The 27,192-nt window shown below is 38.4% G+C and overlaps 1 protein-coding gene across 1 annotated transcript in view; it reads right to left on the bottom strand.

The window, feature by feature from the left end:
• The window catches only part of DISC1 (DISC1 scaffold protein), a gene marked incomplete at both ends in the record, with an annotated part of 133,675 nt that overhangs the window by 37,513 nt on the left and 68,970 nt on the right, over positions 1-27,192 (bottom strand). The window contains one exon of the mRNA XM_029086837.1: positions 991-1,051. Coding sequence (XP_028942670.1) covers positions 991-1,051 — 61 coding nt within the window. The remainder of the gene's footprint in view (positions 1-990; positions 1,052-27,192) is intronic.

Raw genomic sequence — 27,192 nt, 5'->3', positions numbered from 1 at the left:
AATAAATACATCTGTATTCAAAAGTATAAGTGAGCAAATCTAAAGATTGAGAATCCTCTGTTTATCAATACAACAAAAATGAGGGCAACAGGTTTATTAATTTTACCTTCTCAGTGACAGAAAAGGAAGTGGCGCTAACTTGGTGGGTTGCATTTTAATAAGACACAAATTCCAATTACTTCCTATGAAATGTTTTTCCAATATAAATATATTTCTGCAAGGCAAAGTCCACTATAATAGAAGATTCCATTAAAACAGCAGAGCAACATTGACTAACGATATTTCAAGGAACAGCCTAAAACTTGAGGGTGATCTAGAGCCCAAGAGAAGGAAATATAAATATTAGCATTTGATTTTAAAAAACCAAAAAAGCAAAAAAATAAGTATATTCTGCATTAGGATTCAGTTCTTAAAATATCTCCATTATTGTCTTGGTTTCTACTTGTTTTCCACAATCCCCCAAAACAGCATTCTTTCAAAACTGTTATATAAAGAGTCATTATTTGTTAAAGATGCCCAGAATTCTGGTAAGCGATCCCTTGGCTCTGCTCAAAGTTGGGTTTTGCATAGGAACAGAGGGGTGATTTTTCAACTGCTGTCTCACCCCCAGTACTTCAGGGCTTCTAGATGTTCAAGAGCTCACACCACAGATTACAGCACTTGAAGGTAGAGCAATGCACACCAACCACATGTATGCTCCCTCTTCTCTGGCCCTACCAGTGCTGCTCCAGAACAAGTCCTTATGCACTGGAGAACTCCACACACAGCAACTCTTTCTTTTACCTGCATCCATTGGCAGGCTGGCAGCAAAGCTGTTGAAAACAGCCACAAACAGAGGTCTTAACAATAACACTTAGAGGGTTTCCAACTTTGAACTACTTTTGGTATCTAATGCAAGTTCCAAAACATTCCCTAACACTTTTATGCATGTCAATGCTGCATTAACAAGCATTTTTAAGCTTTCAAAGTTTTCCATGTTATCATCCTTACCTATGGAGTTTATCCTCCAGCATCTCCATGTACTTTTCAACATTTTCTTTTACATTGGTCACTGCAAAATAAAAGTCAAAGTTAGGTAATGGCATAAATGTACAGTTTCTTTTTTTTTTTAACCAACTCATCTCTTACCCACAAATTGTACACATATCAGTTAGAAATAAGAATTCCATTAACTTTTTTCACATTCAAATTACAGTGTGGGTGTCTTCTCCCCTTTTTTCTTAAAAATCTATTCTATCTATATTACATTAATATATCTAGTAATTAATGTATTATTCTCTTGGTCATGCCAGAAAAATGGTAAGACTAACAAAAGTACAGTTTTTAGAAGTTTCCTCTTGACAAAAAAAAAGCCCAAAACAAAACAAAAAACATACAAAAAAAAAAAAAAGAAAAAAAAAAGAAAAGCCACACAGCTAGGTCCTTCTCTTTACTTGCAGAAGCAACCAAACCTAACTAATTCATCAGTCCATGCACAGGAGTCCTTTAAAACATTATGAATCTTGTATCAAACTTCTAACAGAACTGAAACACTACAGAATTGAAAGAATTACTACTCAAGATTGTTATGAGATTTAGGTTTTTGGGGGGGCATTTGTTGTTTTGGGGTTTTCTGTCTGTTTTTAAACTTGGGACCTAGATATTGTCTGCATATGAGTCCCTAACAACTTCTTCACTCAGAAGAAACTCCAAAAAATTACTTACTCACCAATAATAAAGCCATTCTTTTGGATGACCCTTGGTACTCCATTATGGGTATGAATGGGGGAAAAAGTAAATCCCCTCAGGAAAATGGAGGCTTTTAGAGAACAATAATTTTCACATTAACTTTTTTTCCCTCTTTAACAGCTGTTTGTCAACTCCAAGTCTAATAGGACTGTTAATCAGTCACTTACTTTTAACCTCTTAACTCATTGTACACCAATTAAATATGTCTTTTATTTAAAGAGGCATTCTACAGAGCATCACTGTTTTTATGGGCAAAACTTGCTACATGGATCTGGTACCCTGTGAATTTACTCATCCACCTCCCCTTATCTTCCCTACAAAACAATGCTTGAAAGCACAGCTTAGACATATCAAGTGCTTCACATATTTCTTACTTTCCCCTTTTACTTTTTGTATTTATTATTTTTAATTTACAAAGTAGAAGGTCACACACTAAAGCCTAATCTGAAAACTCAGTACTAACCCAATCAGTTGTGCCAAAGTCGTGTTCACACACATACACACACAGGAGCTCACAAACTGAAACCACTTAAGTAATATCATTAGCAGCAATCATCAGGGTCAATATAACATCGACTGTCTGCAGAAGGTGGTGTTCACCTGGTGAACAGACAGCAGTCACACACCACTGAAGCAGTCTGCATCCCAATAGTAAATATAGCATACATTTTACAAAGTTGATTTACTTTTTGGGTTTTTTCATTGATTTTATGAAAGCATTTATCAGATTAGAAAAAAAAAAAATAAACCCACAAAAAACCTCCAACAAGCCAAAACAATCAAGCAACCACCCCCACCCCCCCCAAAAAAAAAAAAAACCAAACAAACAAACAACAAATTCCACCACAACCCTAGTACTCTGAACCACAATTTTGTTCGTAACACCTTTAATCCAGGTTCACTGTCAGAACAGGTTCTGCAATACAACATTTTGAGCCAGCAGGATTCTGGAAGATTATATTGTAGATGGACCACTGCATACATTTGTATATTCACAAACCCATCTCACCATTAGGAGAGTGCTGGTGAATCTTATGCAAAAGGCTATATAAGGATTTTTGCAATGGCACTGGAGACATAAAATAAGATTCCTTAACTTGTAGCAGTTTTATAGCTATGTGGCTTAGCAGAAGTTCCCGTTTTCCTTACTATGCTTTTATTCCTACACTTCCTGTGGAACTGTGGAGAGCCTAAAAGACTGCAAGTCTTCCTTTAACGACACACTACAGTTTTATATGAACTATCACCACTTTTCCAAACTCCCTATCCATCAGTTCCCAATGTGCTGACCTGAGGTCCAGTGCATGCTTTGATAGCAGATAGCTTAAAGGTGTATGGTGCTGTACTTCCCCTTCCCTTCCCATTGCTGTAATATCCTTCAACATGAGCTGCTACAACTCAGGGGCTTATTCTTTCAGATAATAAAGTCAGCAGATAATATTAATTTTTGGAGCGGGATGAGAAGAGGTGGAGAATCTGTTTCACACTCACTTTGTTTCTAACCGATATAGTGACTTCTTATGTTACATGAAAGATAAACCTTGCTTTCAATTTCTCCTCCTGTGCTTGTCACTTTTTAATTGGGTATGATCTGATAGAGTAATTCACACTTTCACAGTTCAGTCCTGCCCCTACATGCAATTTTACAATGCCCTTGAAGCATGCAGCTTAATATATCAGCATTATTCAATGACAAAAAGTAATGGACAAGAATACACCATTAGTCAAAAGTAGGTCAGTAAAAAGCTAACACTCATTTGGAAATCACCTCACATCACTAAACCCTACTCCCTCCTGTCAAATGTTTTAACTACATTAAAAGAAATGCAAACTTTGCTGCTGAAAGAGAAAGCTACCCAGACCAGCTTTGTCTCCTTGCTGCCTTCTGCATGTAATTGGAAGAGCTGTGACCTGGAGATTTTGCTGGAAGGAAAATACTGCTTAAAAATCTGATGGAGATTACTTCCCTCATAACAAACTGCAAGCAGCACTGCAACAAATACACAAATACTTTGAGCCTTTCAGATCATGCATTTGAAAGAGAAGACAAGCAACAAATTAGCAGACTTTTTGTTCTAATTTAATAAATCTATTCACCATCACTTCAAAGCAAAAAAATGCAAGCAGGAAGCTGTGCGTGCCTTCAATCTAGCTAAGAAAGTACTAGATGACAGAGGAAAAAAAAAAGTAATAATAATTTATGAGTTTCTTTTCTGCATAAACATGCCAAATGGTTTATTTTTACATTTAAGTGAATAGGATTGCTTTTTTCATCAGTTCTCTGGGGATTTGCATGCTTAGCTCATATTGGCCTTGAGGGGAGTTATTAAAATAAAGAAGTATAAATACTCACAGAAGATCAGACACCAGGGTATTTGCTAAGATTAAAAATAGAATTTTCTTGTGAAGCCTTAATTGAAGTAAAGTGATTCAGCATTTCTTACTCTCATTTTATCATATATTTTTCTTCCTCCTTACAGCAGCAAAGACCAGTCTTGGAATCAATCAGTCCTGGTCAGACAGAGCTGAAGAGCAGCAGTGAGTTCCTGTGGTGGTCTTTTAGTTGTTACAGAGCATAGATCTGCCATTTTAGAAACTGCATAAATATCTTCCAATAATTAACCTACATAGAGTTCTTTTAAAATAACATGTTTCTCATGTAAAAGCAGCCCCATTGGGGTAATGCTGTTTCTCTTACTTACAAATATTATTTGAGCCTGTAATTGAAGATGTATCATAATTTTTGTCCTTCAGTATCGGTCCTTACAAATTAAGCTTCCAATGACCTATGGACCATGAGATATGCTTTGCATTCTACGATCAATAGTTTCAAAAACTTTCTGAAACTGCATATCTGACTGGAGACACCTTGAATGCAGTGTCCATATGGTAGTTCCAGATGTGAATGCTTGGCACTAATTAAAATTGAATTAGGTGCCTCAAAAAATTGGTAGCCAATATCTACAGCAGTTTTTAAGTGCTAGCCTACAGACCTGTAGCTCTCTACCAGACAAGTGATCCACACCTTGAGTCCCAGAGATACAAAGTCCAAATGCCTTTCATTCTAAAAGGTGGGGGTTTTTTTGGTTTTGGTTTTGTTTTGGTGGGGGGTGGGTGGGAAGTGAACAGTGGCACACATTTTTACACAAAATTAAAGGTTGGAACAGCCACAATGGCTGCTAGCAAATCTAGACCCAGCATGAAAAAAACTGCCAGACATTACCTGCCTGCATGACAAACCTGAAGCCTATACAATTAGCCTCTCAGATCCACAGGCATTACATTCCTTCTCAAATACCTTATTAGTCAGGTAGAGCAAAACTTGTACTGGCTTCAAGGAGATTTTTGCCCATCTTAAGGATCTAGGATGATATTTGGCTCTTAAGAATGACATAAAAACAGAAGTAACTACATGGACATGCATTGACCCACCCGGGGTAAACACTGAGGGCAGAAATAGGTGTGAGCAAGGTTGACAGATTGCTTGTCCTGTCACTACTGTATTTTTTAAATGTAGAAATTAGTATTAACACTTAGAGAAAAGCAAAAGCAGAACATGATCAGTTGAAAATATCTCATCTTTTCTGTTATGGAAGATGTGCTGCATTAATGTGTGGAGTTGTGGTCTGAAAAACTGCGGAAAGGCTTCAATATATTTAAAGGTTAACTTGAAAAGCCAGTCAAACTACAGAGATGACATCTCAGCTGCTCAGCTACATGTCAAGATGATTTATCAAGCCCCAGTAACAAGATTTTGGATTACAGAATGGTAAGGAATTTTGCATCTTGCAGATAACAGAAAAACCCAAGGAACGAGCTCTGCGTAAAGAACAACAGCCTCACTCCAGTGCATTATTCCCAGGGAACTCAAGTCAAAAGAAAAGAATGGCCAGGATTAAAGACAGGAAAATAGGTGGCTCAATAAAGATGTGCAAATACTCCAAAAAAGCTAACATTCAGGGTCAGTCAACCAAATTCTATTCCAGTTCACTGACTGTCTTCCAGTAATTAAGTAAGTATCAAGATATGTAGTTACTACCTGTCTCTTCCAGCAGTTGTGGTTTGTTCTAAGGAATGTGCTGATCCTCTAAATATCAGAACAACAGAGCAGAACAACACAAAATTAGCCTGAGAAAATTATTGCCACCAGAGATGCGGTGGCCAAAATTTAGGAGTAGTCTAAATGGATTGGCTATTCTGTGAATAGGAAGACTACACAAAAGTGAACAGTAAAGACAAAAATTGGTACTAAACATCTATGAAATTAAAGCCCCACATTTAAAGACGTAACTCAGTATTACTTGATGGAGTTAAAGATACTATCTGCCTAATAGGAGATGATTCTATAACTCAACCAAAAAGATTCATTCCTCCTTATGAAAACAGAACAGGATACTGTCCTGCCACATAAATGCAAAGCTGTGCCTGTCACCAGTAGGTAGCTCATGCATTGTTCTTCTGCTGGGACCGAGTTGTCTGAATGCAGCAGGGCTGCACTATATGGGGCTGCGAGGCAGCCTCAATCCCTCTGGATTGAAGGGGGTCTGCAGCAACTGCTGGGTGATTTGGTAATGTTAATCTTATCATAATCCTATCCTACAAAAGGACAGGGGGCTTTCAGGGATCTATTGTCAAATGCCACTCAACTGCTTTCACAACTCTCAGAGGGATGTGGTATGTTGCATCTTGCCCATATGAAGATTTCAGCCATCAGTTTCAGTTGCTTCTCCAGCACTAGATACCATAGAGCAACTCTTCTAATATATAGAAACAAACAATTAAAAGTTCTATCTTAAGCACTGTCTTAAAATACTTTGCTCAGTCTTACATTTAAGTCTTACAGTATACTGCCACTTCATACCCTCAACCTTTGTAAAAATATGAGAATAAAAATATACGAAGAGTATTAAAGAAATACAAAATTGGCAGAACACAGGACAGTATAGTATTTTCCCACGTATGCTGCACTGAAACAGGAAAAGAGGAAAAGTACAGAGTGAACAATTCATCTTCCCCAGGAAGTTCCCTTTGGGGTTGTTGGTACAGGAGGTCTACTGTTAACTTTCCCTCAAACACAGGGGTACATCCTGAACAGGAGGAAGAGTACAGTCTAACCTCTAGACATGCTGGGAGTGGGCGGACAATACAATACCCAAGACAACCAGCTTTCTCTCTTTAGGAGACTCCGGAAAGGTCAAGTACCAGCTCATTTGGAGAGACAGCAGCATTTTACACATAGCAGAAGCAGGCAATGAACATGCTTGATCTGCTTGACTCTGCCTACAAGGCTCTCAACATATTTACAGCTGGCTTAATTTGTAAACCTTGGTGCAACAATGAGTTTGATCTTGCAACAAGTCAAGTGATACCTTGTCTTTGATGTAAAAAATTAGTATATAGTATATAAAAAATACTGATTTTAAGAGAGAAGCCATATTGTGCCCTCAAGTTAGATATCAGGGCAGATATAAGGTATAGAAAAATCTCAGCATGAACAGAAGTTTGACAAAGCAATAAAAAACAGAAAACTAGATCTTATAAAGAGAAATGACAGGAGATGCCAGCAATTCTGCCTGTAACAACTAATAATTCTGTCTCTCTGGGCATGGCACAAAAGTTTGGCAGAGCAGAAAATGGGTGGGGGGGAAACCACCCTGCATAAAAAGGCACATTTGAAAAGCAGACATTCCCAGACTTTACCTTCTGAATCTTTTTCATTGTATGTGCTACTTTTCATCCAAAGAGACAGGTGACCCTTCAAGTTCTGTGATGATTAAATTGCCTAAATTGAAGGGAATTACCATATCTTCACAGGGTTTCTAAGCTTCTTTCAGATTTCTGTAAAATCTGACAAGCCTGACACACAGTGGTTCCTCCTGTGCTACATGTGGGAGACAGCAGGGAGAAAGAGGCAAACTGCTTTCTAAATACTTTTAGTAAATACTTCTAAAAAAATTCCGAAATTTTATAGATTGTTTTGTTTTATTAGGCAATATCAAAGCAAGTGTACTGTTTCTAATTTAAAGGGGCAGTAGGTAAAATGTTGGCCCAGCAGAGACCAGAGCACTGAAGTTACATGACAACAGACTTGCCTTGATACTTTAAGAGGCTACGTAAAATGTGGGGAGGGTTATAAAGTGATTAGTGCAAGATTACCCACCTGTCCAGCCACAGGCCTGGGAGTAGCCTCCAGGCCTTCCAACTTAACCTTCTGTCCTGCACATACCACCTCTGGGGTAACCACAAGCCAGGTGCAGACCTCCTATCACAGGTTGAGTTACTTTTCCACAATGATTAAAAAGCTACAAACGTTCGGGGTGCACTAAATGGAGCTTTAAATTGGCTGCAGACTTGGAGAAAAACTATTCCCACTTCTTCACGTACTTGGTACTTGATGGCAAAGTTCTCACTGCAGGGAAACCTGAACTCAAACCCAAACTCTCTCTGCTTTACACTGGTGACATAAATAAGCCAACTCCCCTTGAAAGGTTTTCTTCATTACAGACAGGTTTTACTTTATTTAAAATTAGTTAAGATGCGGAACCACGCACAATTTTTAGCTCCAGAGTCACTGCACAGCACCACTTCTGTAAAGATGCTGGAGATTCACAGTGGGAACATCCTCAGGGGATGTAAGCTCCTGAATTATCCTACAGGCAAGGTGAGGGCTGAGTTTTACTCTCCCATCTCATCACACGGATAGGACCCTCCTCTTTTGCTAAGCTTCTCTGCAGCCACTCAAGTCACTGTTCAAGTAGAACATTACACAATAATTTACCAAAGTACCTTAGCACTGAAAGTATCATATCCTTTCAAAAAATATGAGGAAAGTTTCCTTTCACTTTCCGTTCCTATTTCACTTCCATTCTTCACTGAGCAATTTGGGAGAAATGAACGGGAAGGCAGAAGGAGAGACAGCAATCTGCTTACATTTTCTCTTACCTGACTTTCCTCCTGTTTGCAACCTTTTACTTCAACCCTCTGCTGACCATCTGTTCAGACCTCCCCCCTCCCAAAGAAAAAAAAACACATTTTCTTTTTTCTTATTTCTCCTCACAAAGCAAAGCCTGAACATCAAGGAGAACCATGTGTCCAGCTTGCCCTCTGTGAATTGTCAGCAGTCACAAAAGATCATCTGGAAACCATTACACAAGCTAACAGGGCAACCAGACTCGACATGTGCATAGACACCAAAAGAGGTCAAACTTGTTGCTCGAATTGCCATAAGTTTTTTTCCTGAAAGTGAGATTTGTTTTAATACTGTTAGATAAAACAAAAAGACCCAGAATGAGCCATTTATATAGCTACCCAAAACAAACAACAGACAACAATTAAGCTTTATGCAGGGGCTAAGCTCCATGACAATAACTGACAACACCTAATGCCTATACTATGAAAAGGAGGAATAGTTCAAACTTTTTTTTTTGTCTGAGGAGACAAATTATATGACATGTGAAATCACAGTTCAGTTTTCAGGCTTAATGGGATACCTTACAGCTAATAGGGATGATCCATAGACCATTATACATTCACAGCCATTCAACAACATTAAGGCATCTAAAACACATAGTAGCTGGTTTAAGTCTTCCCACAGAGGCTATTCAGCTGAACTTTCAAGTATTCAGTATTACACCTAATGTTTCGGACCCTAAATTGCAACCAAAAATTATATTAAATGAGTAACCCGCTTCTGCTTTTTAGTTGAAGGTCACAAAGGAAAGACAGTCAAAGATTTCTCTGAATCACTCTAACCTCTCCAGAATTTTTTTCAAAAAGGACTCTGCAAAATTTAATGCTAGTCTTAATATTGCTAATTATCTTTTCTCCAGCTCAACATGTTGGTTAGTCAGGCTATACAAATTAGCAAGAACCCAGGCACCTACAGAGAGACAGCCCTCCGCCAGAGGATAAGATATATTTTGTACTTCAATAAATACAATTATTTAATGCAGACGATGCTTGTGCTCAAAACTTCTTCATGGAACAAACACACTGCAGAACAGCCAAAAAAAAAAAAAAAAAAAGAATTTGCTAATTTGCCCCCAAATGCTGCCATAGAATCTGGCTACTAAAAGAGATGAAAGGGAGAGCAGAGTACAAGCATAAGAGCTTTGAAAAGCAACAAAAAATTTTTAAAAAGTGTTAAAAAAGGTCAATGTTACGACTGACAAAGGAAAATGACAAACACTTATCTTCACTCCAGTAGAATAAATGGGTGCTAAGACATCAGTCCTTCAGATTACTCTAAAGAAAGTAAAGTGGAACTCAAAGGTAGATACCAAAGGTTACAAGTAATAGAAATTGCAATAGCAATGAGAAAAAGGAATATTCAGCATTGCAAGCTATTTTTTAACAACCTTGAAATGGAATGAAATAAAGCAGTGACTTCCTGTACCAACGCTTACAAATGAAAACTGCAAATAGCACTAGCTTGCGTTTTCACACTGCTGTTCTCTCCAAGGATCTAGAACAGGTCTTCAAACTACAGAGAAGCAGCACTTTCTTTTTTGAAAAATAGCTGACAATGAGCAGCAATATAGAAAAGCAAAGTGTCCCACATTGTCTGATACACTGCAGTTTTCAGAAACCCTTTATAATCTACTTGGCCACTGTTGGCTGTACCAGGCATCTTTTCTGCAATACAATTACAGGCCTTCTAAAAAAGAAAAAATATGAAGCTGCCCAGAAAAAAGGCTGAGCAGAACCTGCTCTGTAGCCATTCCAGGCACAAGGAGTAAAGCAGACAGACTTAATATATCACTTTCCTTAATCCATAATAATCTTTGCCCTGGCCTCCTCCTGGTATTATGCAACCTGCACACAACTGCTTATGAGTTTCATTAAACCCGTGAGTAATACTTGGCTATACTTGACATATCAGTGTAAACATGATGCTTTGGACCATAAGCCTCTCTGCTGCTAACATAAAAAGCTGGAGCAGAGATTTAAAAAGGGTAATTGGGAAAATTACAGTAGCTGAGCAAAACTGATGTACCTACAAAAATGTATGTGAACTGAGTGCTCATACTAATCCTGAGCACCCAAAAGGGCAGAGTCACAGACACAAGTGCACACTGTTGAGTGGACAGACTTTTTTTTAACTGCTTTCAAGACAGGATCATTAATTGGCTGACTTTAAAATATTGCTTACACTATAATATCTTAGTTAGCTTTCTTATTAACTTTCTAGTGCAAAACTCTACTACACTAGAGCCCTTGAAAGCAACAGTCTTAATATCTCTAAGTTAAGGTGGTTTCAATGAAGGCATAAGACTTACCATAAGGTGATAAAGAACATTTTATAATGAGGTTCACATATCACTTCCAACTGCACAATCAATGAGGGATTCCAAGAGACAAAATCTACTACGTTGCAGATGACCATGTAATTTTCACCTATGCTACCCTGTATTTCTTATCTTCTTTTCCTTGATCTCCTCTTCTGTTACCAGAGCCAGACTTAAATCTGCATCTTCCTCTTATCTGGATGAACTATAAAATATCTGAGCTCCCCGTAACTCCTTCCCCTTTTTTTTTTGGGCAAAAAAGAGACTTAATTCATACTTTGCTTAGACAGATGATGAAAAAAGCAGCCTTATTACTACAGCTCAAAATCCCTTTCTAGATTGAAGCAGGCACTTTTAGCATCAATAGAAAATCTTTTATTTGAATTAAACCTTAAGACCTCTGCTTGAGTAATATCCATAAAAGCAGGGAATTAAAGACCTTGCCCTTCTCATGGAGTCTCAGCATTGGTATATTGTAAGTAGGATGCGTGGATTCATTCTTCAAAGCAGCACAATGCTTTAATGCAGTGGCTTCTTCTTTATTTTTTTTTTTTACACTGAAAATAATAATTTTTAGTGGAGTTGACACTTTTTCCTTGACTTTTGACTATGATTTTCTTTTTTGTACATTTTGTCTGCCATATTACCCCAGCTGTCTCCCTACCTGACTCCTAAGTCTACTTTGTTTGTTTCTCATTTTCTCTTCCATTCTTTTTTCTTTCCACTCCTCTGCCTTTCAAATTTCTCTTTTTCAGTTCTTGTCAGTTTTGCCCTTTCATTTAAGCTGTAAATCACTCATTACCACAGGGAATTTTACTTCTGGTTTTGCTCGCTACACCAAACTTGCACTGCTTAAGTTACTGCCAAAAAAGAAAACTTTTAGCACAATCGAATAAGGACTCCCAAGTCAGAAGTTCGTGGACACTTTTTACTGGTCATTCTGGTGATGTTGAAATAACTTCCAAACAGCTGATGTAGACTTTCTCTACAGTAGCTTAATTTAATATTTTCTTATACCAAATGTTCTTTAGGTAGGAACTGACATGCTTAGTTGATCATGACCCGAATTATTTTTTGAGTGGCACCTAGTAAGTTTTAATTTCTTAAGTTTTTAAAACATGAGCTAGAAGTCCAACTCTGGTAAAGGCACAGTCCAAACCTTCAGGACATCCCAAAAACCATAGCAACAGCAGTATTATCAGGCTGCTCAAAAATGTACAAAATCAAGATTTTATGCCCCCTCTCTCAATCTTATCTTCTCACTAAGGTGCAAGAGCACCAATACTGACCACTCTCAGGAGAAATTAATTAGCTCTTCAGACAACCTCCACCTGTTCCTCATCACTCCTTCACAGAAAAGGTGGTCAGGTAGATGGAATTTTCTGCAAGCCACTAGCTGGACCACACCAAATCTGAGCTGTGATACCTAGGGAATTAAATTTTCCACCAGTCCCACAGCCTGAACACAGAGAGGATGACTTGTGTTTCCTGCTCAGTTATGTGGTCTAATTATTGGGCAGCTAATAGTATAATAAGAGACAGTTTGCCCAGGAAGAGACTGGATTAGTGCCAGAAAGAGAAGTAGATGGAGTCAAATAGGAATAATAATAATAATAAAAAAATTCATAATGAAGAGCAGGTTGTAAAGTGCTGCTGGAAGAACCGAGTCCAAGGGGAACTCCATTGGTCTGAGTTGGTCTGCAGCTGATGAGCGCATTGCAGCCCACCTTCTAGGGCACTCTGTTCAAGTCTGAGTAGAGCCAAGTGCTACAGAGCACCAGACTGGACAATATGTTTTTAACTGAGCTGCTGCCTCTTTGTTTGGCTGACTCACTGATGTACCAGTTGAACAGTTACATGGGTTTGCTTGTCTTTCTCTCCCCCAAATGAATTTTAAAAGTTGTGCCAAAATGCCCACAGTTTAATAGAAGTGGACTTGTAGCAGCCTATATATATATTTATGCAAAGTTGAGGAACGTGCAACAGTTTTCTGAACTTTAAGGTCTCCCATAGATTTTGCTGCTCACACCAGGTCAAGCTGTAGAAATGAGAAATGCTCACACAGAAACATTTCCACAGTGTTGGATTGCAAAAGGCTTTTTTAAAGCGCTGTTTGTGCATTTTAGCCATGAAACTTCCAGTGATACCAGTAGGAGTCATACAGCTAAATCCCCAAGCAACAGTTTTTGAAGATAACTTATATTTAAAGGAAGATTAGAAGAAAATACTTCTTACACCATTTTCCACGTAACATTATCAGTTTTAAATTTGGAGAAATATGGAATCATTTGGGGGAAATACATGATTCAGTGGGTATCAATTTTTCCATCCAATTAGGCTGGGCAGCTATGCTGGGTGTTTAACACATGCCCATGCTTTCCCCTCCCTTTCCGCAGAGTGTATATATTAAACACAAGTTAAGACTTCTGGGTTTTCAACTTTGTTGATTTTACATTCCTTTTGGGATTTAAAGTACTACTTTGTTTAATTATTTTTCCTCTACTCATCCACAGTATTGAATGACAGTAATAATGAGCTCAGAATCATTGTACAAATCCCAGTAGGAACCATTCATAGTTTGCTAATAGGACATTATATTTGCATTACCAAGTTCAGTTCAAAGCACGTTGTGTAAATTAGCTTTGAGGGTTACTACCACGAATCTAAAACCAGAACATCAGGTCAATTAGCATAGCTCTAAAGCACATTAGTTTGGGTGAAAACATAAGGGGTATGATTAAAATTCAAGGAAATCCTCTCCCTTCTTGGGCTCAGTGCCTCTCAAAAGAAGTCTGGTTTTACTTCTGGGAGAAACCAGAATGCCTCAGCTCATAGCAGTGTGGTCTGATGTCAGTGACCCTGATGCCTGATAAGCAATACCAGCCTGTTCTAGAGGGGGCAAAATTAACTTGCAGGAGGCATGGAAATCCTCAGAACTCCATAGAGAGACTTTCTTCCCCATCCAAATTAAAAGAACAGGTGAGTAGGAGGAAGATTTGAAGGATCTGTGCCTTTAACATAGAACATATTGCTTACATGAAAATGCAACTAACACAGAAAAGTTATTTAGTTTCTACCACAGAGATAAACCTAGCACAACCAAGCTCACAGCCACAGACCGAGAAGCCACAGTTTAATAATGACAAGGAGGCTCATGACAAATTAAGGCAGGGAGTTCCCAGTAACAATTACTGTAGGACTACTTACCTTTTGAGCAAACAGCATATATATATATATACACACATATACACACACAAAACTGTGGAAGTAGTTAATGAACTTAATGAAGTTTAGAGACCACATACAGCATCTTTGGATCAAACTGCTGGAACAGAAGCATATAGACACAACAGGAGAAGGGGTATCCTAATGAAGTTCTACCTCAGGACTACAACTCTGATGAAGACAAAGGATGCCACGTAAAAATAAAAGAAAGGGACAAATAATATTATTTTGGCCGAGTCAGTTGATTGATCTAAACCCTCTAGTCAATTCAGGTCAGTCTTATCTAGCCATCAAGTCAGCGCAGTACATGGGCTATACCTCTGTTCAGCCAAAGATGATTTAAAGATTCATTCTTTGGATCATTTTGTGGTCAGCTTCTGAAATTTTAGCTAAACAACTACCTTGTAAAGCTGCTTAATCTGTAAATGCTAACCCATAATACATCATTATTCTCTGCAGAAACATACTTGAAATAATGGCTACGTGGCTTCAAAAATTATGTAATCTTAAACCAAATTATAGGATTTCAGATTACACAAAAGAGATCATTCAGTGGACAGGTTTCATAGTCAACTGTATAAAAATGGTAATTCCTCATACACTAAGATGGATACAGCTGTGACACAGAAGAGGATTTCATCATTAATATTAATAATTCCTTTCTTTGTACCACATACACAGCTGTTTGGCAACTGCTTAATGGCTCTATAGGGGCTGAACTCACCAAAGCTACTGACAAGCCCTGGGAAAAATCACCATTACATACGCAGAACCAGGTAAAAAGGTATTAAAAAAAAACAGATACTGGAAAATGAATTTGGATGTTTGAGTCTAATACTTCTGCTTCTAGGTCCATGAACATGACCAGCTAAATAGCTGTAACCTCCTGGTGGATGAAGTGGTCAAAATGAAAGGATTTGCCTGCATAAAACCCTGGGCATGCCTTTGGGAGAAAACAACACAAATACATAACAAATTCCACCCTACCTGCAACGTAAACTGATGTGTGAAACAGAAAATAGGCTTTTAGTGAATTATAAATAGCTGGCAAGGACTTATGAATACTCAGCTGGGTGAAAAATGCTTTATATGGAAGACAGTAACACATGAAAGATCAGAAACCGTACATAAATCAAAAGAAAATGAATATATTGTCAGAAAACAATCAAACAAAAGGCATATTTCAGAAAGTAAGCACTACAAGATGCTTACTATTGCATGAAAACTCAACAGCAAAAAGAGATGAGCTAGAGTGCCCAGCAAAGTAAAAGCTATTTGGTATAATAAGTGCTTCTGAAACCAGGTAGAGTAACACAAATCAATAGACTGCTTATTATATCTACCTTTTTAGTAGCACAGGAAGGCTTAGATTAGCCTTAGAAGGATTAGATTACAAGCACAAATGAATTTGCAGAAGCAGGGAAGCAACATATGACTGCAAGATTCAATAGGATCTCCTGTGAAGAAAATTTTGTCTTTAAAGGACTATTCAGCTGAATTTGAATTCTGCAAATTTTGTAAAATGAACTTATGAGTTATTTTCTTTCCTTATTTCAATTACAGATGTTCATTTCAATTTGCTGTTCTTTTCCATTGGGTTCTTGACAGCTAATGTTTCTTCTATCACATTTGATATCCATTAAAGAGGCAGAGAAACTGCCAAATATTTTATTCTGGGGAATAAAATATCATTCTGCATTTCTATATCTGAACAGAAACATCAATTAGAAGTTTCTCTTCAATGTATGCAGACGGACAAATGTATGGGAATTTGTGTCAGACTTTAAGATGCATACACTCAGGGTAAACACGGAAGTGAAAAAAAGCTTCTCTTGGTTTTCTCTGTGTTTCACATGAGACTGTCAGTCTGCTATCACTTCCCTAATGAGTGGTGTAACTATTATTCTTAATTGTGTGTTCTTCCAATTTTCATCATTTTTAAAACTAAATTACCCAAAGAGAAAGGAGATGTCCAAAGGGGAACCATTCCTAAGAAAATGCATTTCAGTAGCAGCAATTAAATATTCACTTTCTAAAAAGTTGTGAGGCAGAATTGCTTAATAATGATTCATTTCAAATGATCCCAGAGAACCTCAGGTATTTTTTAATAGCTTCATTCTCCTTGGTCTTCCCCAGAAGATATTTAAACAGGGCACAACACTACAATCAGCAGCAGGAAGCAAGCACTGCTTCACTAAAATAGCGGAGCATATCAACAAAGGAAAATACAGCTGCCTAACCTTGATATCTGGCATTGCAACTTTGCTTAAAATATATTTTTGTGAGAAGTTTTGTGACATTTCGGCAGCTATGATTCTTTGAAAAGCATTAACATACTGTTGTTTTCATAAAGTTTTTAACAGAGTTTTGAACGCTTGTTCTCCCATCAAATCAATAACTCTAAGAGTTATTGGCTAGCTGAACTGGTCAAATAGACAACAGGGGGCCAGCCATGGTCATTTCTGAAAACTCTTGACACTTCAACTCCTACTGCCTGAAGTTACCACCTCTTCCTCCTGGGCTTCTTAACAACTTCTTTAAATCTACTCTCTATGGTTTGAGGAGCTCTCCTCAAAACTTTTTCCATCCTGCCTTCAGTTACTACTGTAGTCATCCATTTTCTACTTGGAAAACAGGAATTTCATGAAGGTTCAAGACCAGGAACATACTATGCAGCAGACACCCCAAAGGATGGTCTCCAGCTCAGAGGACCCTGGCAGGACTCAAGCCCTGCAGAGAATGAACCGTGCCACCTCCTGACCCACTGCCCTGAGCTCCTGGGGCATGCCAGCCTTCTCCTGCAGTCAGCCAGGCACGTAATGAATTACCCAGGTTCAGATGGCAGGACAGACCTGCCGAGCTTGCGTGGTGCAAGGAGGAGAGGAGAGGCAGCCACAAAGGACAACAGAAATAAACCCTTGTGTAATGGCTTCTGTCACCCTGCCATAAAAATCACCTTGTAGTCTAGTAAGAATCATCTTCAATTAACCTTCTATCTCCTGGTCTCCTTAGCTAAGAAATTAGCAACAAAGGTATTAAATGACATTTGATTTCTTGTATTTGATTTGTACTGTTTTGAGACTTCATCAGTTCTGAAAGGTGTTAATGTAACCTGCTTTCTACCAGGGCATGGGAAATACAACACAGATATAACTCATCCCATTTGTAACAAAAACAATAGCCATTACCCTACTTTGTCAATTATTTGAAGAGTATTTGTTGGTTTGACCTAAGATGTCCAAGAAACAGACTCTGCAATTTCAGCATTTACCTACAGTGCATCTTTTATTTACAGTGATTTCTAGGAAAGGAATGCTACTCTGAAGTACTTTTGTATGATGGACTTCACTTTTCCCCGAGGGCAATTTCATCCTTAGAAACAACACAATAATGCAAAGGTTCTTTAGACAGACAAAAAATATACAGGCATCCTAACAGACAATAAATTCTTTCCACAAAGTTCTGCTGTTTTTTTAAGACTCTTCTATTATCCCTGGTGCTATGGATTGAGTAATCATGGCACTCCAGATGTGGAGGAAGGGACTAGATGGACTACAGAGAAAAAAAATCCTTCACTGTTCGAAAAAGTCTATTTCAGGAAAAAACTTCTTACAAAAAGGACGGAGGCAGCAATGTACTTTGGCTACTGCGGTGGGAATTCTAGCTGATGGGAACCACAACTATTTCAGATCAAGGAGCTTCAGAGTTAAGTGGCAGCTTGTATGTCTGGACTGTATTTAAGGGCAAACCTCGGCCTCTTGCAAGTGTTCTTTGTCCACTGCAACTGCTGAAACGAAGAGAGGATTCTCATTTTTGCCTAAAACATGAGTGGATAAAATGTCTTCTGGACTGGTCAGGACAGTTAATAGAAGAACCCTTTGGGAATTATCTCCTGGCAAAAAGAGAGCAGCCCTCAGGCTATTGAGGCTTCTGCCCAGGATCAGATGATCCCTATCCAGTAGCCTCCAGATGATGGCTGCATGTTACCTCCTTCATGAGGAAGTTCCTGTGCCAAGAAACTGCTCAGCATCCTGCCTTCAAATGTGCACCATTCAGTGCTAGATCCCAAAAACTAAGTTATGTTCTTCGTGGAGAGAGGTATTGTTTCACCATTTCACAGTTACATGAACAGACCCAGAAAGACATGGACACTGTCTCAGCATCAGCTGAGAAAATATGAGGCAGAGACAGGACTTGAATCCAAGTGTCCAGCTGCTCAGTTAGTTGTTCCAAACTGCACACTGCTTCAACAGATCCACAGCCTAAGTGTATTGAACACATAACAAAAATTAAGGCTACTTCTGCTGTTTCATTTCTAAAAGCATTACCAAGATGAAACCAAACACCACCTCTCAGCTGTAAAAGAGGATAGGCTGCATCCTGCCAGTGCACATTTCACCACAGGTGATGGGCTGGACCATTGTGTCACCTGAAGGACCAGAATGATTCAGAAGCTCGGTGGGGATATCATGGATACCAGAAATAGTCAGTGTTCAGGGAGATGGCTTTCCAGCCTCCTGCATTGGGATGTACCACCCCTCACCAAAGGAGACCTGAGAGATGCCAGCAGTTCATGGAGGGCAGGGCACCCTCAGAGGCAGATCTGTCCACTGATTGTGATTGACACTGCCCACCAAGGGGGCCCTCAAGCTCTCCTCAAAGGGCGACTGTAACTTGCAGAGGTCAAAGCAAAAAGTTAATTGGCTGGTACATACCACAGAAACAAACTCTCACTCCTCTCATCCTCTCAGCAGGGCTCTGCTTCTGACCTGCTTTTTTCCTCATTTTTTTTCCCCTTCATTCACCCTTCTTCAAAAGACTGCTAACAAAGATATTTAATCCATCTGCAGTCACAGCTTTAAGTATCTATATCAAATGTCTACGTTCCCATAGCGTTAGTGTCAGCACCTTAACCCAGAAATCACATACAGAACATTTGCAGCTAAGGTGGGCTAGTAGGGAAGGCAGCCTTTGGGGAAGGAGGCATGGGCAAGGCATATCATAGCATAGGAATTGCTGCAGAGAGAGGGGTTAGGAGGTAACAGGGTGCTTTGATATGAATCTGATAGATAGTTGTTGGAAGAGAAGGGGGAAGACAACAAAACAGAAATAGGAAGATCCCCTGGCACAAAACAAACTTCTCTGTCTCTTCTGCATGGACATTAAGGTCTCTGCGTCTTTGAAAGAATAGTCAATAACAATCACTTCAGAAAAATCCTGTTTTAGCTGCGTTACTTGACATGCTTCCAGCTCAACACAACTACCCCTCACATACTTAAATGGCCAACGGACAAAACAGCTGATCTCAGTGTGAACAGCTGTTTCAAGTGCTGCATCAGCACAACTCATCACAGGCATATTATTTGCCATAAGGTATAACAGGGAACACCCAATCCAAGCACAAGTCAAATGATACTTAAACGCTTTTGTTTAGGTTTCTTCCTATTGCTATAATTTTTCATACTTCCTTTCATAATTTTAATGGAAATTCTTCCACTCCCAACCAGAATGTTTTCAGACTTTCTAGTAGAACTAATAAAAAAATAAAAGATCCCTCAAAAAGCCCCTTGAAAAACTTTCTGTTCTGATCAGCTTTAGCTAAGTTGAAATATTTATTGACTTATCAAATGGAGTGAAGAGATTAAAAAAAAAACATCCTCATGAATCGATGCAACACAAAACACAAAGAGCAGAGTGGACTCACTTTAGAAGAAGCAAGTGTCTTCACAAATTACTTACTTTAACAACACTAAAATCTTTCAATAAACAAGTTTCAGATACAAGTTTCAAGCACTTCTGTGTTATCACCTAAGCCATTACTCACGCTGACGTTCATTTTCAGTAAGTTCAGTTACTAAAGTTCAGTTCTCTCACTGACAGTGTTACGCTTTGCATCCTTTTTCCTGGTCATCTGCTGAGATTAGCACCTCTCAGCACTTCCAGCTCTTGGGCAGCAAAACCACAACTCTGAGACCTTCCTTTACTTACTCTCCCTGAGCAATTAAACCTCTTCTCCAGTAATAATGGATTTTGAGTTCAACAACCTCCCACAGCATTCAGCTATGTTAAAGCTCTGCTTCAAAATAGTCCCAAAACATCAGCATACTGCATAAAAATAATGTCAATTAAAGACGGCATCCGTTTTAAATTGTTGCTAGGAACAAGGAACGAAGCTCTGCATTTCTAAAGAAATAAAATCTTTTCATTCCAGGATTTAAAAGGACTCTCTCATCTCTTCCACAAAGCTTGTATCAGATTTAACATAGACAACGCTGGAACAAATTACTGATGGGGTGAGGCACTGCAGATTGAATCAAAGAGTTCAAATAGACAGTGCTCACAGTACTGCCACTGGAAAAAAAGAAGCAAAAATCTCTTTGCCTCAATCACAGCTCCTTTGTCCACCTGCATAAAACCCCCAGACAGAGTCTGGAAGCCTATTGCTTCAACTCCTGATGAGCATTCACGGTTCACAGTAGGCAACTGGCACTAGAAGATGTAACAAGGATAGAACAAGGGGTCAGAGGGTTGAACTCCTCATAATGACAACCCGTATGGTAGGGGAAGTCAAATACAAAATGTAGTGGTTCTGAGGCTCAACTGGGATACAGAATAGGCTGAAATGAGATAGCAAAGCTATGACAATAGTCTTCTTGTATAATACCCTTAACACTACACTCATACAAGTAATCATAGATGGATTTATGTTTATAATAACTTTAAGAAGTAGAAAGCCACAATTTACTGAATAACGCTGTTCTCTGATAAAACTTAAAACTGTACGAATCTCAGTAGCATTAATGGTATTTTGAAAGAACATCTCTTTTATTAATATTACCTTCACTTCTTGCATATTTGTTTTAAATTAAGCAATAAAATACAAAACATGAAGATCAAATTATGCTACTGCAGTAACAATATAAATTATTTTTCAATTTAAATGCTTTAGAAGCATCCAGAAAAAAGCACAAAACAGAAAAAAATTCAGGTCAAGTAAGGATAACTATCTTTCTTGCTAATAAACAAGTCTTTGCACATATTGTCTCAGAGTGTGTTTTATCTAGTTAACATAAACAGCTTTGATATGGGAATTAGGTACAAAAATCATTGCTTCCTAATCTCTTGATTGTTTTCAACTGAGACAAACTAAAAAGTGTAATAGGCATTTTCAAAACACTACCATTTACTTGTAGAAAACATATCCATTTCCATCTCAAAATATTCCTAAAGTTGCACTTAAACAAGGAGTATTTGATAAAGCTTGTTAGAGACCACATTTTAAGGAAAATAAAAGTGTTTTTAGACTACAGACACACACAAATAATGTCACAGTAATGATTCAAAAGCAAGGTTCCTTCAAAGCAGACAGCCTATTTTTCAAGAACATAAGTTGTTTATCAGTCAGACTTTCACCTTCTAAACAAGCCATTCACTGTTTTGGACACTATTAACAGGGTAATGTAGCTCAGCAGTAGAGGTACATCAATCTGAATTAAATATTTTTGTGAGTTCAAATCCCCTCATCTGGACTCAGGCTGCTCCAGATTCGGAACACAGGAGAATCACACATAACGGTTACTTGGGAAGACAAACGTCATCGCTCCAAACATCCCCCCTTCCTCCTTCTTCCCCCAGCTTTATATGCTGAGCATGACGTCATATGGTGTGGAATGTCCCTTTGGTCAGTCAGGGTCAGCTGTCCCTGCTGTGTCCCCTCCCAGCATCTTGTGCACCTTCAGCCTCCTCGCTGGTGGGGTGGGGTGAGAAGCAGAAAAAGCCTTGACTCAGTGTAAGCACTGCTCAGCAATAACTCCAAAATGGCTGCATTATTGATGCTGTTTTCAGCACAAATTCAAAACACAGCCCTGTACCAGGTACTGTGAAGAAAATTAACTCTATCTCATCCAAAACCAACGCGTAGAACAAACCTAAGACACGAGAATGCTTTCTGGGACATATAGGTAATGATTGACCTACTCTTAGCATTGACCAACCACCCCTTCACAAGGAGCTCACTCTGTAAGAGGCCTACAACTGATAGGTAGAGAAGGTCCTATCCATCCTTATCAGGGGGGATTTTGAGAGTGGAGGTGAACCGCAGCAACTTTCCCTCACTGTCTACCAATTTTTCCAAGGAACCAACTGTACTGTCAATGCACCTCACATTCAACAAAGTCAAACCAGGATCAGAACAGAAAAATGTGGACACGTGCAAGTGGTGCAACATCAGGAGTTAGAGAGCAGTAGAAAATGCTCTAGATAGCACGTTCTAGAGAAATGTAATTAGATCAGTGAAGTCATAGAAAATTTGTGAGTTTACCAGTAGCAAGCATTAGGGGAAAACCAGAGCAGAAAGAATCTTGACAGAAAGAAAACCAACTTGGCTGTGATAGGAGGCCAAGGAGCATGAACAGACCACCTGATGGAGCAGAAGGAGAAAGAAAACCAAAGAGAAGAATAACAAAAGCTTTATTTTTGCAGTCACAGTTGTGATTCCGAATGGTTAGACCACACTGCTTTGAATCACAAGCATAATATTGTATACCAAGTGTTCTCCAATCATAACATTTGGAGACAAAACAGGGTTTGTTTTAATGCTGCCTTTTAATATCTGCAAGAAAATGCTATACTTTTGCAATGTAAAAAAATGCATCCTGGCAGAATAAAAGATGGAATAAACCAAGACAGGCAGCATACAGATGAAGTAATTTTCTTGTAAAACATTGGCTGCTTGGAAAACTGTACAACTATTTTTGAAATATAAATTCAATGTCAGTATTGTAAGAAAATCAGAATTTCCAGTTCACTGTTTTAGAGCCTTCAGCATCCTCTAGTCCTAGTCAAGATACAAATTGTGAGCTCTTTCTTACTGTGTTACAGAAAATCAATAAATGCAGTTTTGGATCACTGACTTTATACTGTAAAAAAAAAAAAAAATAAAAAAAATCTAAGTAGAAAGTAAAACTCAGCAAAACAAAGAAACCCACCTACGTTAGCATGCAACACCTCAGGGCTAAGTAAGGACTTTCTTCCTGCAACTAAAATTAAACAATCTCTCTCCTTTATTGGTGATCTTCATACTAAGAAAGAATTGTCTCAGTTTTGCGGTGTGTAAGGATGCTAGGGAGGTTTTTACCTACACTCTGCACTTCTCAGTTATTCAATTCTTCAGCATCCTAATGGCTGAAGGAGATCTAATTGGTATAAAATTCAAATTGATTTCTTTGTAATTATACAGTCCATAAAATCCATTGCTTTCAGGCACACTTTTACACATGCACAAGTGAAGTGCCATTACTTCACCTTCCTTATAGTTCTTTCCCCTTAGTTACAGTTGCAATATCACTGGCCAAGCTACAAAAACTGAATTTTCACTAAATTTTAAGACAATTCTAATTTCTTCTGGAAAAGAGCTCTACAGCTCTATAGTTTTAGTCCATTTATAATAATTATTATGCAAATCCCTCAAGTCTGCATGGTTACCCAGCCTTAGAACTCATTACAGATTCATTAGAAACACAGTTGCTCCATCTTCTCTTTCAGACACTTTGAAATTTAAAAATTACCACGAACTAGGGGATAATGCTGCAATACGAACATTATATTCATCACAAAGCTTTTGTGCTCGTGCACAGGATTCTTTCATTCTTAATTTGTTATTAATTGTACTTTACATTATAGTCACTGTTGTGTTTATTTTTTTAAAAAAGCTAACACTTTAAAAATTCCTTATTTGAAAAAAAACCAGCCGGCATCATCTTCCAATTAATTTCCACTCTGCTCACACATTTTACCAAAAATATTGAGACACACGTAAAAATGAAATACTCTTCAGACAACTTTGTTTTTTTTTAATTGGCCATGGAAAAGTAAGGCAACTGAGGGTTAGGGTAAGAAGGCAAGAAAGGGGGTATCATCAGCAACTGTGGTAGTTACTTCTCTTAGGAGGCACAGATGCTGAGGTGAGGGAAACAATCAGGATGCAGGACTGACAGGATGAAATGCAATACTGGAACATCATGTCTTGATTTACAGAGGTAAGAATTATGTACTAGCCTAAAAAAATGGGAAGTACCTCCAACATATTTAAGCACAAAAGTAAACCCACAATGACAACTCAAAAGTATAAAAAGTTATAATTTCGGTGCTTTAACGCTGTTTAAACCTGGAAAAGTTCAAAGTTTCACTATTTTTTAGGTTATTAATGACTTAACATTATTGCATGCAGCAATAGTTAAATCTCAAAGGTAAATAAGGAGTGGGTGATTCAAATAAATGTTCATAGTAGAATTGATGACTTGATACAGTCTTTAAAAACAGAGGGGATTTTAATTACGCAAAATTGACAGTGATGAACAACAAAGATGAAAAACAGATTCATGCTGTGGACATGAATTCTCCTTAACTAATCAATGTAATCAATCCATAACAAGTCTTCATACTGGAGCTGCACACAGCAATTTCCCTTGAGCAGAGAAATTTCCCCTTAACATAAGGGAAACACCAACAGGTTAAAAAAAAAAAAGTGTGTAACTATTCTTTATTGTCACCAGAACAGGCAAACACAATGATGGGCTTCACCTACCACATAGTCTGAACCCTCACAACAGCTTCATCTGTTACAATCCCTTTTGTTGTTCCAGATAAACGAAGAAGATATCACAAAAGGCACTGAAAACCATTATCACAGAAAACTGGAGAAGAATAAAAGCAACCATGGCAAGTTCACCACAGACTGCTGATGGCAAGCTTGGAGATTATATAATGAACTTCTGCAAAACTTCACAGCAAGGCTGTTTTTCAGGCAATACAAATATGCTGAAGACTAGGGGAAAAAGGAAGAGGGAGGAAAGCAGGATGCTTCATTTAGTGCTTTTTGTGTGATATAAGTGGCCTGTACTTGTTCACTGAAGGATAACTCAAAATGTATCTATGCCAAGCTGTGCAGCAAGGGAGTGAAAACAAAAAAAACCCCCTACCACTGCTGTCTAAGAGTGACAGAATTAAGGATGAAAATAAAGCAATCAAAAAGAAAAATTAGATATACAAGCATACAAATAAAGATCCTCTTCTTTTGTAGAAAAAAAGAGGGAGGGTCTGCAAAAAATTGCTCGGTGCATGATCAATACATTCATATCCATGCATGCTACAGCAATAAGCATCCCAAAAGTAGTTCCCTTAGTAACTTAGCAAAGCATAGTTTTGCATTAACAATTCAGTTCTAATCTCCTCCTCCTCTAATTTCCCCACAGATTCAATAAAGCAACTTCATCTGAAATATGCCATCTAGAACATGACTAAAAAAGGTACACTAAAAACTAACTAAACTTGTAGTGCAGAGGCTGATCTGACCATTAAATGCAAAGCATGAGAAGACAATTTATATTTGAAATGATAGCAAAGCAGTCAGCAGCATCTTAGAAGTCACTCGATTGCCCAACTGCTGCAACAGTAAGAGAACTTTCAGATTGTGAAAACAAAATTTGAGATCTCCCTGACATTGTTTCTCTTCTCCAGTTCTGGAGCCCCCAACACAAGAAAGACATGGACCAGTTAGAACAAGTCCAGAGGAGGCCACCAGGATGATCCGAGGGCTGGAGCACCTCTCCTATGAAGACAGGCTGAGAGAGTTGGGGCTGTTCAGCCTGAAAAAGAGAAGGCTCCGGGGAGATCTTATAGCGGCCTTCCAGTACCTGAAGGGGCTACAAGAAAGCTGGGGAGGGACTTTTCATAAGGGCAATTAATGACAAAACAAGGGGAAATGGGTTTAAGCTGAAAGAGGGTATGTTTAGATTAGATATTAGGAAGAAGTTCTTCATTGTGAGGTTGGTCAGACACTGAAATAGGTTGCCCAAGGAAGTTGTGGATGCCCCCTCCCTGGAAGTGTTTAAGGCCAGGCTGGATGAGGCTTTGAGCAACCTGATCTAGTGGAAGGTGTCCCTGCTGATGGCAGTGGGGTTGGAACTAGACGATCTTTAAGGTCCCTTCCAATCCAAACCATTCTATGATTCTATGATTCTTCAAGAGTGATTGATCTGAACATGCTTCCCTAAGCCACATATTGAGAAGCCAAAACTAGCAGCAAAATTCTTTAAGTTATAGTTGGTGGGGCTGAGGGGAGGTTGGAGGGTGGGGGGAATTGTGGGGAAAAATTCAAGTAAGAATCACTCTTCCATAAAATCTAATACTAGACTTCAATGTTTAACTGAAAGCTTGATCTGTTTAGGAACGGTCTCCTACAGATCATGACAGCTAATCTTTTAAGAAAACATTTTGCAAGTACTAATTTTTAATTTCTTATGGAATTAACTGACTGAAATTGGACATTTACCTTCTGAGGTTTCCATCCTTCACTTATAATGGTACTGATATTTCCACCACACCACTATTCAGTATCACAGACTGACATTCAGCAAGGGAATAAACAGTAGGGATCAGCAAACTCCAATAGAGCCATAAATCTGTTTTGCTACAAACCTCATTTAAGTTATCAAAAAGAAAAGAATTACAGAGTTTGCCTCTTCTGGAACACTACAAAATCATTATGTGACAATTCAAATGGTACATTAATAAGGAAGGAAAGAAAAAAAAATATTTAGATGCTGATTTTTTATACAATGCTAACAACCTTTTCAGACTTGGAAAACTTCTGAAATATCAGTTGTCATCTTCCTGAAAAGTGATATTGTAATTATCCCAAATCCCAAAAGTCCACATTTCTTAATTATAAGAACCACCTACTCGCCCAGAGGAACAAATAGGAAAGCAGAGAGAGAAGGGACTGGTACTGGAAGGAATCCTCAAAGTCATTCCAACCAAGTGTTTAAAAATACCATTCAAAGGGACAGGAGTGAAATGTAGCAATTAAAGGAATGAAAACCAAGGTTAAGATTTTCCATAGGATGCCTTATTCTCATTTTAAGTGACACAGGTACTACGGAGTCTAACCTCC

This window comes from Antrostomus carolinensis, unplaced genomic scaffold (genome assembly GCF_000700745.2).
Source record: "Antrostomus carolinensis isolate BGI_N321 unplaced genomic scaffold, ASM70074v2 scaffold13239, whole genome shotgun sequence".
NCBI classification, from domain to species: domain Eukaryota; kingdom Metazoa; phylum Chordata; class Aves; order Caprimulgiformes; family Caprimulgidae; genus Antrostomus; species Antrostomus carolinensis.
The sequence above is the reverse complement of the archived record's forward strand: the minus strand, read 5'-3'. Positions and strand labels throughout refer to the sequence as shown.